Here is a 17350-nt window from a genome sequence, read left to right as displayed (position 1 = left end):
ATTCTTATTTTATATATTAGAATACAATGTAAATTCTGTCAAATATGACCAAATCTCATTTTAAGGGTCTCAAAAGTTTTTGTCAATTAAATTTTCCCAAACAAAAGTTTATAAAAAAATCTATTGATAACAAAAATAGGCTCACATGAAGGAGACTAGCACCGAAATCGAAGAATGAAGAAAGCTAGCACCAAATGTCTTAAAGTGAAGAAAGCTGGCACCTAATGTTTTGACCCTTCTTAATTGTATTATGTTTTAATCCTATTATATAAAGTAGTAAGCGTTTTTGTCTTTCCCGAAGGATCTCGCTAACCGCTGAACCGATATTGTTCTACTTTACAGTGAAGCTTCTTTTAGGTCCTGGGAAGGTTTTAAACTATTTTTCGAGAGGGTGTCTTAACCCTTTCTCCCCCAAAAAATAATTTTATAACTCTTTGAAAACTCAAATTTAAAATAGGATGAGGTCGACTTTTCCTTCTCCTACCAGTGCAGTGCCCCTAGAGGCTTCCCCAGCCAGAAAGTAGCGTCACTATCGCGCTACTATAGCGCACGATATCGTGTAGCAATCGAGCACGAGTTCTTACGATATCGCTAAATAGTCGTCCAATGCACATCGACGATATGTTACGATAAATGGTCGGAAAGGTGCTTAGAGCTGCGCGACACACCTACGAACTCGTAAGCGATATCGTGCCAAAATCGTGAATAAAAAGTACATTTAAAAACTAATTAACATCGTGTAGTTTAATGTAAGGAAAAGGGTCCATAATACAATCAAATTCTTACTAATCAAAATTTGTACATTTCATACAGAGAGATATACAGAGAAAGGGTCGCAATCTCTATGTGAATATTATACACTCAATAAATGTAAGGGGTGATTTTGCATCTATTACCATTACAATTAGAATAGAGAGGATTGTGTTATACTGAATATTGGTTATTTTAAGTACCATAAAGACATTTTTGTACTTTTATTGTTGTTTAAAATGAAAATGCTTTCAACAATTTATTTTTTTTAATAATATATCATTAACACATTATGATATTATGTCATACCAGTTTTGAATTTAGTTTGGTTGATAACAAAAAAATTCAAATTGTCTACATAAAGTAATGGGAATACCTAGCGGCAATTTTATAAACTATATTTATCACACAATGATTTTGATTATAAGTTGGTTGTGTGTCTGTTTGTAAGTGTGTGTTGACACACATAAAATGCTATTGTTTACGATTTCTTAGGCAAATCGTGGTTGCCGCGATTTTTACTACAAAATCGAATTAATCCCTAGCGATTTTTTTCGATTTTTGCTATAAAATCGTAAATAAGATTTTCGCGATAAAATACTACATATCGGATGCGAGTTTCCTTACGACGTTTCTAGCTGGGTTCTAGGGGGCGTATCCGCTAGTAATAAATAAATTGCTCCTCCCTCTTTCTCACACAAAATATGTCCCGGCCCTTTTACACCTTTTTAGGATGAAGAAGCCTAGCACCAAATGGTGTAGAATGAAGGAGACTAGCACCGGTGCTAGTCTCCTTCATGTGAGCCCAAAAATACTGTCCCCTTGAAAAAATAAATGTGTTCACTTTCTAACCAATTTTGTAGTCTAATTGTTCTTACAAATGTCAATGGATTAAACATCTAGACTTCCTATATTTAATGCATAACAAAGATGACAACATCCATAAAAGCGAAGCACTGAAACGGTAGGACAAACGGACATTAACACTTGTATAGTGTCAGAACTGAATAATCAGAATATAAATGTATAAGAGTCAAAGAAAAATTGTAAGTAAATTTGTTGAAAAACTGCTTGATTCAGGATAATGTTTATGGGCATACTTACATTTTTAGGACTTGATTATAGAGTTGCTTCGTTTATTACATTATACTTTGTTGTCCCAGGAATCAATATACCAAAAATCAGATCAATCGGATAATTAGATCACAAAAAAATTTGATGTTAAAAAAGTAAAAAAAGCAACATGTTTAAAATGGACGTACGGACATTATGGTAATGATTTTAGAGTTGCTACGGTTTTTAAATCGTACCTAACTACTAAAGGAATCACCATGCAAAGTTTGAAATCGATAGGACAATCCTAACATGCCTAAATTAACGAAAAAAACTATCCGTTACGGACGGACGTACGCCGTACGGACGGACCGACCATAATTATAGAAAAGCTTTGCTTTTAAAGGGAGTGTGAACGTAAAAATTTCTCATCTGATTATCAAATCTTAACATTTACTAAGCACATTTCACTACACTGATCAACCAAAAATGTCCTATTCACAAAAATATCCAGAAATAATGCCTTGATTTTATGGTATTTTGAGAGGGAAAAAGGAAAAAACAGGGAAAATCTGAACGTTTTTGTTTCTTATAATGTTTGTAGGGATATTTAACTTGTCATATATAGTTGAAACAATTTACTTACTGTTAAGGATTTATTTTATGCTATAAAATTGCCAATTCGTTTTTTTATAACGTAGTAATAAGGTAATAAAGACATATTTTAAGTTCGTATTTTTGACAAAAAAAATACCTCACTGTCTACAAAGGGTTGAATCTCATAGGTTATATAAAATAATAATATCCTTTTTTATTGTGTTGAACAATAAATAACCCACTTTGGAGAATTAGTTTACACTTTTATCAGACTGTTTATAAAGAAATATTGCGTCTTTATTATTTACAAATTTGTAATTAAAGGTGGGCGAGAGATGGGCCATTTAAAGTTAATTGAATACTAATAAAAAACCTGTTTCTGGCTTTGTTATTGTATTTGGTTTTCAATAAAAAAATATTGCTTATTTTATCAATTTCTAAGTAACTATACATTGGATTAAAGCAAGGATTTTGTTAAAAGCCAGCTTAACTGTTAGGAAAAATCTAGAACTATGTGAAAAAGTTTAATTTTAGCTATAATGGGAGAAAAAAGCAATTTAATGCACATTTTATATAATACGGAAAATTTCTTCCTTTCCCCGTACCTTATAAAAATCATTGGAAAAAGCCGTTTTTTAAGCAAACAAAAGCGCGTTTTGCTCTATCTGTGAGATATTATGAATGAGATAATGTTAAGATTTGATATTAAGATGAGAAAAATTTACGTTTACAGTCCCTTTAAAAACCACTATAACAGAATTAATTGAATTTTCCTAACATAAAAATATTTAATTTAGGCAAACGGTTGGATGCTGTGGAAAAAATGCTAAATATTATATTACATCAGGTAAAAGAAGCATAATCCTTAAAGGGCGAATATAGGTTGGATATGATATGAGCTTATATCAAAGGTGCAAGTATATACATTATGAATAACTCAAGCAAATAAAGATATTCCATTGGATAAGGCCGTTATAGCTAAAAACCTAGCCAATTGGGCTAATTTGTGACGTCAGAGGAGTGGTTCCCTAACATATTCAAATACCAATATTCACAACAGAATGCGTGTAGAGTTTGCCTAAATACTGTTGTTATTTTGCAGTACAAATAAATGAGAAAAAGGTTTCGGGAATTAATCAGGGGTAAATATACCCTCCTTCTACCTTCATACAAAATATATAAAGTAAAATATTTAAACATCAAATAATGTAAAAAATAAAAAAAAAATAAACTTTAAGACGTATTATTTACCCTAGTCAATAGTCCTGACGCCCTTCTACGCAAATTATTTTTATGCTTTTTAAAAATGAAATAAAATAGTATTTAATCTAAAATAATAAACATTTAAATTATCTTTTAAGGTGCGTGCCAATGTAATAGTCAATCAAACTTAAGCAAAATAGTCAAAAAAAAGTCTTGTAAAGGGCTAAAATAAACGATTTTGTCGGCAATCTCATTTATTATATGTTCAATTGAATCAGAAAATTGCTAAATCTACTTACGGATTTTTTTGAATTTTTAAATTTGGCATAGATATTCTAAAAGTATGTAATGGCACCTTTGATATAAGCTCATATCATATCGAACCTATATTCGCCCTTTAACAAGTAAGTAACAGGATGTACGTCTGTCTGTCTGTACCGAAGGATCTTGCTAACCGCTGAACCTTTAAGGTTGTCCATAAAAAAAGTAAATTATATGCTGTGTGCTTATATCATTATAGAATCACATTATTCCAATACAGTCACGGACTGACAGACATTCAAAGTGAATTAAATAATAACTTCACAAGGTACTAAGTCAAGGTACTAAGATAATCTTCGTTTTGATGGCCATATATTTTTTCACTTTCTTATCTGCGAAAAACTGCCCATAATACGATGCAGTGTAGAGTCATTGAGTTGTTTATTACACAGAGGTGAATTCTTAAAAAAACTTTAGATCTACTGCAGTTCACGGTAAAATATTGCTGGTAACGAATATTGCCAAAAATCTATGAATTTTAAAGGCTGCTAGCTGCCAAACGGCTGAACGTACAGATCATGCCCGCACACTGTTTTAAGCGGCATAAGAAGGCCTACAAATAATCTGGAATAGCCATAAATCAATAATGCATAATTATCTCGCAGTGCAGAGAAATGCGCGAAAAAGGCCTATTTTACGCGTTTTTTCTTCAGTGAAGCTTTCCCTGTGCATCATTGGATCTTGGCTATTCCGGATTATTTGTAGGCCTTCTTATGTCGCTTAAATGGTGTGCGGGTACGATATGCACGTTTAGCCGTTTGGCAGCTAGCAGCCTTTAAAATTCATAGATTTTTGGCAATATTCGTTACCAGCAATATTTTACCGTGAACTGCAGTAGATCCAAAACTTTTGCCTCACTAAAATATTAGTGAGGCAAAATTATCCCCTCTAAATTTTTAATAAGCCTCACTGATTTTAGTAAGGCAAATTTTTTAAAGAATTCACCTCAGGTCTCCAAAGTTTTATAAAAACGTTTTCTTATGCGTTTTCTCAAAAACTTTTGGGATTTTTATTGAATTTTGATTGGTTGGTTTCCAAATTTCAGTGTCAAAACGTTCTAACCTATAATAGTTAGGATGTACATAAATTTATTGCTCATTGTATTATCCCTTTAGATCTCTGGATACAATATATAAACACTTAGATCACGGAACTGATTTTATAATTAATTTTTAGAATAAACAGATTATCAAGCTTCTACCTGTCGTCGTTTCTAAAGCAGGTATGTATTGTACATCTAAAATGTAAAAGTGACATGATGTTTTCTTTGTGTCGGTAACAAGATATGGTTCTGCTATTAGAGTAAAACACTAGAGGGAGAAAGGGTTAAATAACTGTATCTCCCCATTGCAACCGCCTTGTGCAACCTTTCTATTGGGTCATTGAAAATTAACCAATGGTGTCGCTTATATTAACACAGCCAAGTAGCAGAAAATAATTTAGAAGCAGACGAAAGAGGTCTTTGAAAAAGGAAGGGAGGTAATTGTCTGTATACACATCTGTACTATAGATCTTTTGTTCTGCTTAACAGGAAAGGTCTAGAGAAGGTGTTTTATATGAAGTATGGGAGAGATTACCTGCAAAAATACCTCAACGCAAAAGAATCTTTACTTTAAATTTTCTGTAGTCTAAAAAGCACACCCCTTCCCTATAATATAAGAATAGTTATTTCTTTTATCGTATTATAAACCGCTTTCTGCAGATAGCCCGTGCCTTCGGCACCTCGGGGCTAAAAAAGCTGGTTTTAATCTTATGATTGTACATTTTTTTAATTCGTAGAAAGCTGGATATAATACGATTTTTTCGTACGGATGAGCACCGGTTCCTATCCACCGGATTCAAATGAATACGAGAAATAATGTTTATTTTGGGCCAGTCCGATTTATCCTCGCAATCAATTTGTTTAATTGAATTTGCCATTTCAGGGAAGCTTTGCATTGTCCCCGGATTGTTTAAGGATATCTATCTCTAAATAATGTGTTTGAATGTTCTAGGCTATGTCTTGCTCCCTCGGCCATACCCTTTTCTCCCAAAATCAAATGTTTAACAAGGGTGACAACATCCATAAAAGCTCTCAAATCAGAACGTTTGACAAACGAACATTTACAGAGTCTCAGAAATTTATCAGCAGAATAAAAACTTTTAAAAAATTGTATAAAAATCAGTTGCAAAATTGCGTAAATACAGGATATGCTTACATTTTTAATAATTGCTTTGAAATGCTTCGACAAAGTAATTTTTTCTTTTTAGGTTAGAGGGCTACAATTTACTTGAGACAAAATTGATTTTGAAATCATTAATTAAAATGATCAAGTTATATGAATTTAACTTGAATGCTAGAGAGATCACTTGTAATTTGGGCTAAAGCTTTGTAAAATTTTAATTTCAGACATAACACGGTTGGACCCTCAGATGTAAAAACTTTATTTTAGTGTTGGGCCAAAATGACTTAGCAATTGTATCTGTAAGTACGTCTAATAACACCCTTTGCTATTTTTAAAATCCTAGAAAATTTTTTTTGCAAGAAAATTTCATAAATTCGCAACCTTTTTTAGAACTACTACATAACTCGAGTTTTAAAACTTTTTATATAAAATCCTTTTTACAAAAAAATATCAATAATTACTTAGAATTAAACCTGAAAGAAAAAAAAAACTCATTACACGTGTTAATTTGCATGTTTTAGGTCTTTTTTTGAGGAAAGTATAACTTCCACATTTTTGACAATAATTATATTTTTTTAACATTTCAAAGTAAAATATAATAAAACTTAAACGATTTTTCTTGAATTATCAGTTGAAAATTTCATCAAACATGCAATTTAAGTGATGAAAATTTAATAAGATCATTTTTTGAATGTTTAGAATTACCAATTTTCTACATTTAAAACAAAATGTTAACAAAATTTAAAAACATTTTAACATATAACTTCAAAAATCAATAACATTTTATAAAAAGATGTTTCAAAATAAATCATTAAAAGGTATTAAAATGCATTTGAAATTACTTAAAATTAAAACGAGAACATCTTTTTACACTGTATTCTGTGTAATAGAGTTTAAATGACATGATTAGTGAATGAAATATTTCCTAAACTCATTAAGCCTTTTTGTGACTATATTAAAAATAATTTATTTTGTTTTATATTGTTTTTTTATTCAAATATTTGACAAAATTTTCCCTATGTCAATAAAATAAAGTCAGTTTTTTACTGTTTCCAGGTTTTTCTTTATAATTATAACAATTAAATATAATATAAATCTTCGTTATCTTTTATTTGAATTATCATACACATTAAAATGTAAAGTATAAGCTAGAATACTTTTTTCAACGAATATTTTAATGACATTATATCAAAATAATTTCTCTTAAATATCACACAACATATGATTGGGAAGTATAGCCATTTCTTGGAGGTATAATATTTACAAAAATACCATTAATTCTGTTTTTATCAGAAGTTAAAAAAATTGAACAATTCTAAAACAATGGTTGGCTGTCTAGAAGCTTTTCTATAATTAGGGTCGGTCCGTCCGTCCGTACGTAACGGATAGCTTTTTTCGTTAATTTAGGCATGTTAGAATTGTCCTATCGATCTCAAATTTTGCATGGTGATTCCTTTAATAGTTAGGTACGATTTGTAAAGCGTAGCAACTCTATAATCATCACCAAAATGTCCGTACGTCCATTTTAAACATGTTGATTATTTTTACTTTTTAACAACAAATTGTTATGTGATCTAATCATCAGATTGATCTGATTTTTGGTATATTGATTCCGTGGACAACAAAGTATAATGTAAGTGAAGCAGTTCTATAATCAAGTCCTAAAAATGTAAGTATGTCCATAAACATTATCCTGAATCAAGCAGTTTTTCAACAAATTTACTTACAATTTTGCTTTGACTCTTATACATATATATTATGATTATTCAGTTCTGACACTTTACAAGTGTTAATGTCCGTTTGTCCTACCGTTTCAGTGCTTCGCTTTTATGGATGTTGTCATCCTTGTTAAGTGATCATCTAGTAAATCCAGAGCATCATCCACTTGTATTGGTATGCGATGCTTACACCAAAGAATATTAGGTTAAGCAACATCCAACAGACAACCAACCCTTTTACAGCACAACCTTTGTGTGAGAAGTCCTAACTGTGCATGGTAATGATTTGTGCCTGTTTATGGGCTAAGGCATTTATTAGACTCTAACCATTTCAGTCGTGCACCTGACACAGCAGCAGTAGAAATAATTTTTAACGTCTTTAGTTATGATTCGGTGTTGGGTCGAGATTCGAACCTATTACCTACCAGTCGACAAGCGGATGCGCTACGTGTTGAGCAACGTTTGCGGGCTAGTGCGGCAATCTAGCAAAATTTTACATGAGTTTTACAAAATTTACACACACACAAAAAAGTAAGTTTCTACATCAAAATAGACCCAAATAGACCAAAAAAGGCCTGAAAATCCCATTTACGCAGGGTTTTCTTACCTAACTTAAAAATTTTAAAAATTTGATTTTTTTTCATTTATTTAGATGTAGTACCTATTGGACTAGGCTTATGTAACAAGTTTAAAAATTCTAGCTTAATATTAAGACCATTTTGCTCATTGTGTAAGTTCAGATGTCAATGCCCCCCGGGCCCCCCCCCCCACCCCCTCTTTATTATGAGCTTTTAAAAATTTATCCAGGTCAGTTTACGTTATAACTTTTACAAATTTTGTACCTTAGAATTTTCTTTTTAGATTAGACAGATTACAGATCATCTAGTGTATTAAATCTGTTGTGGCTGACAAGATCTAAGAGAGGCCACCTCTCCCCCAATTCAACATTTCGATCATGTCCCTTCTTTCAATATTCTCTTTTACCAGAAGATATTTTAATAGCTGGACCAAGTCCTTCAAGAAAATTTTGTACATCTTTCGGAATGCCTAAATAAATACACATTTTCTTTTAAAACTAAAATTGAAAATGGCCGTGGGTCGACTCTCTCCATTTCGAATAAAGGACTCTAGGGGCGTATCCGCTAGTAAATTAATAGGTAGAAAAGGAGAGAAATACAAATTAGTAAGATTCAGAGAGAGAGAGAGAAAGAGAGAAAGAGAGAGAGAGAAAGAGAGAGAGAGAGAGAGAAAGAGAGAGAGAGAGAGAGAGAAAGAGAGAGAGAGAGAGAGAGAGAGAGAGAGAGAGAGAGAGAGAGAGAGAGAGAGAAAGAGAGAGAGAGAGAGAGAGAGAGAGAGAGAGAGAGAGAGAGAGAGAGAGAGAGAGAGAGAGAGAGAGAGAGAGAGAGAGAGAGAGAGAGAGAGAGAAGAGAGAGAGAGAGAGAGAAAGAGAGAGAAAGAGAGAATTATACAGCTCTCGACCAGGGAGTAACGGAGGGGACAATGGATCGAATATTCAATTTTTAGGAGTCTCAGACTTTGGGGACTGGCTTAAAGGGAATGTGCAAAAATTTAGCAGTTTCTGACTGAGTTTGGGGACTTGCGCATGAAATGCCGCTACTCGTTGTGTATGTTTTGAGTATTGCAGACGGGGAGAAGGGATAAGGGAAGTGGGGGCAAAAAAAATAACTACTCGTTGTGTTAGTTTGGAATGTAGCAGACGGGGAGAAGGGAGAAGGGAAATGGGGGCAAGGGGCAAGGGAAATAAACAGAATAAAAAGGGGCAGTCATATTCTTGCTAGCAGCTTTCCGGGTCCAATAATCTTGTAATATGAAAATCACACCATAAAACCTCAATATATTTCATCAAAAACAAGTTGTGATTTTTTTACAAGACGCTATGGAAATCTATTATTCAATTAACAATCCCTTTATAATTTCCTACAAATTTATTGGATTAAACTGGATTTCATGCCCCTTCTTTAATAACTCTTATATTGAATTAATTGCCCATTGTCCCCTCCCTTACTCCCTGGCTCTCGACAGCTTTCTAAAGTCTAAACCTGATTTAAATATGACAATCTCTCTAAAGTAATCAAAAATTGTTTCAAAGCATCCAAACAGGTTAAAATTTGAGGCTTAGTCGCGGCAGCCTAGCCCTGGATTTATAGACATCGTGAGACTTAAAAAGTAGATTTGTAATTGAAAATTTATTTGCGAACTTACCTTGAATTTGAACATATACACTGAAATGGAAAAAAAATAAACAATAAAAATTAAGTTTATTAGGAATTTTGAGGCATGCAACAATTTGCGATAATTTTATGTACACCCATTCTCACAATTATAAATTAATCTCAAGATTAAAAAAAAAGATATTTTTGAGCCAACGACTGCGAGAACTTTTTATGTTTAGATACCAGTATATTTTACAGTTCTAAGTCCCCTCCCTAACATATATCTATAATACAAAGTAGAATGATGTCTGTCCGTCCGTCCGTCTGTCTGTCTGTCCCACAAGCCGATCAGATTCTGCTCTTCAGGGAATATACCTACTGGTCCTGTGGTGGTTTTAGGCTATTTTCTTGGGGCGTGGGGACACCCCCAACCCTCCAAAAAATAAAAATCCCCCCCAATTTTTTTTAGACAGTTAATATAAAATCAGTGGTTGCAACACCAGAGGTACTTAATTTTTATTTTTTTTAAATTACCTATAGTGCACATATATATAGTGATTTTAAAAGAAAGTAATTTTTGAAGAACATTTTACATTAATACAATTATAACCACTACGCTCCTAGCATCTAACTTATTTATATATGAAGAAGAGGATGGGGGCTAAATAAATAGCCTAAAACTACCCAAAAACTTAATTGTAAAAATGAAATAAAATCTTACCCAAGAAATTTATAGCATAAATCCACCAATACAGGGCAAAACCTGAATAATTAAACCATCTTTTAAAAGAAGTTTCTGAGATATAATTTCACTTTGCCTCTAACTTTTTCGCCAGCCATTATGCTTTATATATTCCTTTTTGGCTTTTTAATCTAACTTGTTGGATGTAAAATTTCATGAAATTGTAGCTGTACAAAGTGTCTTAAAAAATCGGTCATGTGACGCTTCTCGAAAATGTATAAAAAGTATTTGTTGCAAACTTAGTTTAATATAACAATTGATACAACAAACTTACCAAAAACAGCCATGAACTGTAATACAGAGAAAATTATGTTTAGTTAATTTTTTGTCTACTGATATAATTTTACATTTTACATACCTAGGACTGTGTACTTAATTCTGTTATATTTATCTTTGATAAAAACATCAATCCATTCTGCAATAAAAGGATATTGAAAATTAAAAACAATCAGATATAGGTTGTTAACCAACACCAGTGGCAAGGCATGCACAGGATTTTACTAGGGAGATACACAGGGGAGTTTCAATATTTTAAGGAGTGTTGACAAATCCACTTTGCATGTCATTTTCCATGCCTTGAACTGTTTTTAACCTATTTTTAAAACGTATATAAAAAATATACTATGACACCAGTAGAATCAGACTGCAGAGCCTAAATTTGAATTAAGTCCCCAATAAACTTTTTTGGGGGGATTTAGATATTAATTTTTACTGTTGCCGTGGTTATTTTGACCAGAGCAAAAGGTCTTTTTTTATTTGGGTAAAATTCATAGCTTTTAGAGTGTTTTGCTTCATAAATATTGTATTCTGGCATAGAGTAAAATTAGGCCTTATGATTTTACTATAAAAATTCACTAAAAAGTTAAATCTTTACAATATACCAATGAATTAACATTAACATGTTTGTGTTCTATCACCTATTTTAAACACATAAAGGTTGTAAAGGGTTAAATTTGATGACAACATGACAAGATGACAACAAATGTTTATGCAATACAACAAAATTATTTTTGTCACATATACAAATATGATATAAAATAAGATTATTCAAACTTATTTTTTAAAAATATTTTTAAAAAGTATGTATCTATTACATGTATAGTTTTCATTCTTTTCATTTTGATTAAATAAAAATTATTTAACTACATTGTAAATAAGTCACTTTGTGAAAACACTCTTTCAGAAATTATAAAGAATTGAAATGAAACAAGAAATCTTATTGGTTTGACTTTAGCATTATGTGTTTTATTGTATTATGTTAAATTTTTCACTGAAATTAATTGTTTTAGAAAAAAAATTATTTCCATTGAATAGTGTTTTTTTTTATTTTATCAATATAACGTGAATTATATAAAATTGTTCTCAAAGCCACAATATTACCCCAAGTAAAAAAAAAACTTTTCCTCTGGTCAATCTGACCAGAGCAACAGTAATAATTAATTTTTGAATCCCCCCAAAAAAGTTTATTGGGGACTTAATTCAAATTTAGGCTCTGCAGTCTGATTCTGCTGGTGTCATCGTATATTTTTGATATACATTTTAAAAATAGGTTAAAAAACAGTTTAAAGATAATGAATATAGCATGGGAGAGTGGGAATAAAAAGTTTTTGATAACTAAAATCAAACTTACGAACTGGTACTAGGGGACCACAAAATATAAGGTAAGATCCACACAGGAGAATCAAGGTCACTTGAAGATTTTCTATATGTTCTCTGAAATGCCTGGGTACTTGGCCTGAAAACGAAAATGCAAATAATTAAATTTTCTTTATCCCCCATTACTCCCGTTCCCTTGAATTTCTTCCCCTTCAAGATTTCATTGCATATAGATAATGATATAACCATTTTATACAAAAAATAGAAAAAAAGATTTTAGTTCAAGATAAATTTTGAACTAATATTTTTATTGAATTTGTCTCAATTTGACTTAATCTAATCTTTAGAACCAAGTTCTTAACATGCAAGTATATCCTAAAACAGTATATATACTGTATTACATTTTTATTTAAGTATCTATGTTCATTAGTCCTACTGCATGAAAGTTGTCACCCTTGTTTTAATTGATCTTACTCTACCTTCCCACTTAGATCTCAATGAATTCCTGCAAAGAATCCACAAAAATATGTAGGAAAGGTTGAGGGTAATGAAAGGAAAGAAGAATCCAATACTGTAGATGAGGCCACTGGGAGAAACTTTACCAGTTGGTTTATTTACTGTTGCACAAAATGAATACATCTGTAAAAAAATGTTCAAACTTTATACTTTTATTATAAGTTACAAAGAAAAGGTTTTTTATGCCAATACCTTGCAATTTATTCATGGCACTACACATTTTCATTCAAACTTCTTTTAAGTGTAATAAATTTCACAAAAAAAGAAAAATCAGCAGGGAAATCTATCAAAGGCTGTGTGAAACTCAAACTTACAGCTTAAATTATGACCTAATTAATTATGCACTGTAACTATAATGTATACTACTTGTTTCTATGATACATAATATTACTGAATCCTTGTAGATAAAATTAATTAACCAATATTAAAGAAATTTTAGAAAAATTGTAAATAAATTTTACCTGATTAAAAGCATATTTTCCCCAAGTTATGCCCCAAAATTCCATGTTGAACATAATTGGACTGATGATTATAAAAGAGAGAAGCCAAGTTGACAAACACAACATTATTGACTGCAACCATCCAATATTCTGAAAGAATTTCATTTGTGTTTTAAATTCAAAGCGTACCATTTATTTAAACATTAGTAACATCCTGTGATATATGATAAAAATAATGTGGATTTAATAATTGTTAGATTATAAAGATGTTGGAAATCAAAACTAAGAAAAAAAAATTTAAAGTTATCTTTTTGTATCATAATTTCTACAGCATTTCAATTCTAAGAAATTAATTAATACCAAAATGTAAATTTTACCTCTAAACATTGGGGTGAATATTCTGCATTAGGAGAGTTTTTCAACTTTTGGATTATTTTATATGTTTCTACCATCCTTAACATAAAAAAATCACTTAATATTTAATTTATGAAACATTTAATAGAAGTTGAGCCAAAATTCTCTCTTGGTTTCCTTTTCTTTCTCCATGTACAATGTTACAATGTAAGCCATCATGTTAAGCATTAATCTTTACCACTATTAGATGTTAATGTCCTTGTTTATTTTAAAATAAAAACTTTACTTAAAAAAAAACTTGAGAATATCACAAAAAAATAGTCAATAATTCTTTAAATGCACAATTGTGTTACATAAATACCTTTGAACTGCAATAAAAGCCAGTGTGTTTAAATCAGCATATGCTATCAGATTTCGAATAGTAGCTAATATTGAACATAAATTACCTAAAATAACAGCATTATAATTTTTTAGAAACAAATAAGATTTATTTGCAATGTAAATGACAATATCCATTAGCTAGTAATGTCCAAAAAGCAATAATGACTTCAGAGTAGGGTGGGTACATTTTGGACATTTTTATCTGAGACCAAAGCTACTTTTAAATCTAGACTTCTGATTTTTCTTGTCAACATTCCAATTATTATGAGGCATATTTGAGTATATAACATCCAGTAGGCGGACTGATTTTAAAATTAAATTTCTCTTCATTCTAAGGGATTTGGTGTTCATAGATGAAAGGACAAGTAGTTTTATTTTCCATTTTGATATATTTTTTATTTTCTCTGCTGTTATTGAAGATGCATTGCTGAACTTTTGTAAAGGTTCCATTTATGAGCTTCCAGTATACAACTTACTTTGTCTGCCTGTCCATGGTTCATGCAACAAAAGACATTTATGATTGCTTCACTTTGTCCATTTGTCAATTCATGTTTTTTTATGCTTAGCTACTTATGTATGTTGTCATCCTTTTATTAACCAGAAAATTCTATAAATTTAACCAGCTGTTACATTTTGACCTTGTAACTTAAAAACCTACAAACCTAAAAGAAAAAAAATAATTGACCTGAAAATGGAAGACTTTCATTAAAATAGATATACAAAACTGGAGGTAACCCTGATTATGACAATTATTTTAAGTTAAAGTTTTATAAGTAGGAAAAAAATAACTAAGGTAAAATTATAAATCACATAATCCAAGTCTTCAAGTATGCTTTTCAACATACCTGTGTTAATATCATATCGATTTAAAATGAACACAGTAAAAGTGTCGGACTGATTATGACGTTAAAAAAATTAGCCAATGAGAGGCCACTATAAATTTTACCATTGGTCAATAATGGCCTCTCATTGGCTAATTTTTTTTACGTCATAATCAATCCGACACTTTTACTGTGTTCTTTAAAATTAATTATTGTCAATCCTGCCTATTATATTATAGAGGAGATCACAGAAGGAAAGATGGAGCATCAAAACTGTCAAGGCATCACGCCCAAGGCCAGGAAATTCATTCTTATACCTTAAATTTAAAAGCAATAATTAAGTTTTACTTTTTGAAAACTGAATTAAATGTGAAACAATATATACTTAAAAATGAATATAAATTATTATTATCTATGTCAGTAAAAACTTCAAGAAATTCACTTGATTGATTTTGCCTATATAGCTAGCATTTTTAGTAGCAAAGCTACTCTGTAATTCCGAATGTCCGTCCGTCCGTAATTAATGAATTTGGAGAAACGTGATTTTCTCGGCTCCTTTTCAAGATGGACAGCTGAAATTTTTAGTGAAGATTCCTATGCCATATGCCCATCTAATCTATACATTGTTTTGTACATCTGTCTGTTATTTGGGGTGCTAGATCGATTCATAGATTTTCAAGTTTTCTTAGTTTTTGCAATCCTTTTCAAGGTAGAGAGCTGTGATTAATTAATTTTACATTCTACATATTTTCACCGAGTTTCCCCGATTTGTGTATTAATTGGGGTGCTAGATCGATTCCTAGATTTTTAGGTTTTTGTGATTTTATGTATTCCTATTCATGATTGACAGCTGACATTTTCAAGGATTGAATATGCTCATATTCTACATATTTCAAATAATTTTCATTAAGATTCTTCTATTAACTGCGGTGCTAGATCGATTCCTATGTTTTTAAGCTTTCGTGATTTTAAAAGTTTTGTGATTTCTCTATTTTATCTAGTTTAATGATTTTTGTATGACACTGCTCATTTTTCCCAGATATCCATTCATAATTTTTAAGCTTCGCTACTTATGGATGTTGTCATCCTTGTTTAATCATTGTTACCTAAAACTTTCTCTATCTAATATTATTTCAACTAACCTACATTTCCCTTCCCAAGCTTTTTTTATTGAGGAACCTAAAATCTAATTGTTTTATCCCTCATCCTTGGTTTTAAAATGCAAACCAACTTAAAATGTTGGGTTGATATAAACATTATCAACTATTGTTAAATTTCAAATATAGTTTTTAACATACCTTGGATTGATGTATAGACAGTAGGGAACAGCACAAAGAGTAAGAATATTCCCCAATCCACCTAAAGTACATTAAAAAGTCTTCAGTTCAAATGACATTGATAGAAAACAACATAAATAATAATAAAACTGTTTTTCCTAACAAATAGATCATCTGTTGATGGTGACTAGGGGGTTGGTGACGCTTTGGGAACAAGCCCTCTCCATGTCACCTTGAACAATAACATACTCTGCGTTTTTAAATGTTCAAGTTCAAGCGAGCAGAGAAGGCAGGAGAAACTATACCTGAAGGTGAGAGACCTGCTGCCAGACTTTTGGACCTCCGGAAAGCTTACCCCAGGGTTAATAAGCCAGCACTCTGGCAAATCCTGAAAAAGTATGGAATTGGAGAGAGATTTTTAAGAATTTTACAAGACCTACATGAGTGTACAGAGTACAGAATCAAGAGCAGATCAGGTGAAAGTGAATTGTGGGTGCCAGAAAGAGGACTAAGGGAAGGGTGCCCCTCTTCACCGCCACTTTTCAACATTTTTCACCAAGCAGTGATGAGACTGGCGGCTAAGTCCAGGAAACGCAAAGCAGAGGAGACAGACATGGACTACGGGTTAAACTTTAAATTTGTACCTGGAAGCTGCTTCCCAGGAACAAGCCGATGGGAAAAACCTAACTCAGAAGCCAAACGTATCAAAATTGATAAAGGACTATTTGCGGATGATACGACGATAGTTGGTAAGAAGAATGAACTACAACAAGGAGTAGATGAAACAAAACGAATAATGGCAAAATTTGAAGAGAGAAACAATGATGACAAAGAAGAACATCTAGACTTCGGAACAGAAGAGAGTGAGAAAATTAGAATGTTGGGAAGTTGGATGGGTGAAAAAAATGACACAAGCCAGAGAATGAAAAGGGGAGGAGCAGCTTGGATGAAAGTGAAAAACAGACTAAAAGGTAGCAAGTTGTCCAAGAGGAGTCAAGCTAAGATTGTGGAAGCATGTGTGGAGAGCACAGTCCTGTTTGACTGCCAAGCAAGAACCTGGCATGGAGGAGAGATCAAGAAGCTACAGAGTATGATGGACAAGAAGTACAGACAGATATGGAGCAGAAGGACAGGCCCCCCCCTAATTCAGATGCAACGGGAAGGTAAAAACATGTTTGATGTAAGGAAAGACCTTGGAGTGAAATCTTTGAGATGGAAGATAGAGAAAAGAGTGCTGGAGAG

The 17350-nt window shown here is 31.8% G+C and overlaps 3 protein-coding genes across 5 annotated transcripts in view; 1 reads left to right on the top strand and 2 right to left on the bottom strand.

The window, feature by feature from the left end:
- The window catches only part of LOC145325837 (pre-rRNA 2'-O-ribose RNA methyltransferase FTSJ3), a 197915-nt gene that overhangs the window by 136034 nt on the left and 44531 nt on the right, over positions 1–17350 (top strand). The window lies entirely within an intron of this gene.
- Positions 1–17350, bottom strand: part of LOC145325836 (uncharacterized) — a 238290-nt gene that overhangs the window by 194718 nt on the left and 26222 nt on the right. The gene's annotated exons all lie outside the window — the stretch shown is intronic.
- On the bottom strand, positions 8642–16191 carry LOC145325840 (uncharacterized). Its single transcript, XM_080168811.1, has 12 exons — positions 16130–16191; positions 15057–15148; positions 14696–14746; positions 13991–14075; positions 13653–13728; positions 13297–13425; positions 12799–12958; positions 12354–12458; positions 11082–11138; positions 10703–10744; positions 10031–10050; positions 8642–8854 (listed from the first exon to the last, which is right to left on the bottom strand). The coding sequence occupies exons 2-12, from the start codon at positions 15097–15099 to the stop codon at positions 8723–8725; spliced, it is 900 nt and encodes a 299-aa protein (XP_080024937.1). The 5' UTR covers positions 15100–15148; positions 16130–16191; the 3' UTR covers positions 8642–8722.

This window comes from Acartia tonsa, chromosome 8, assembly GCF_053477335.1.
Source record: "Acartia tonsa isolate MP-2025a chromosome 8, ASM5347733v1, whole genome shotgun sequence".
In the NCBI taxonomy this organism is placed as follows: domain Eukaryota; kingdom Metazoa; phylum Arthropoda; class Copepoda; order Calanoida; family Acartiidae; genus Acartia; species Acartia tonsa.
The sequence above is the reverse complement of the archived record's forward strand: the minus strand, read 5'-3'. Positions and strand labels throughout refer to the sequence as shown.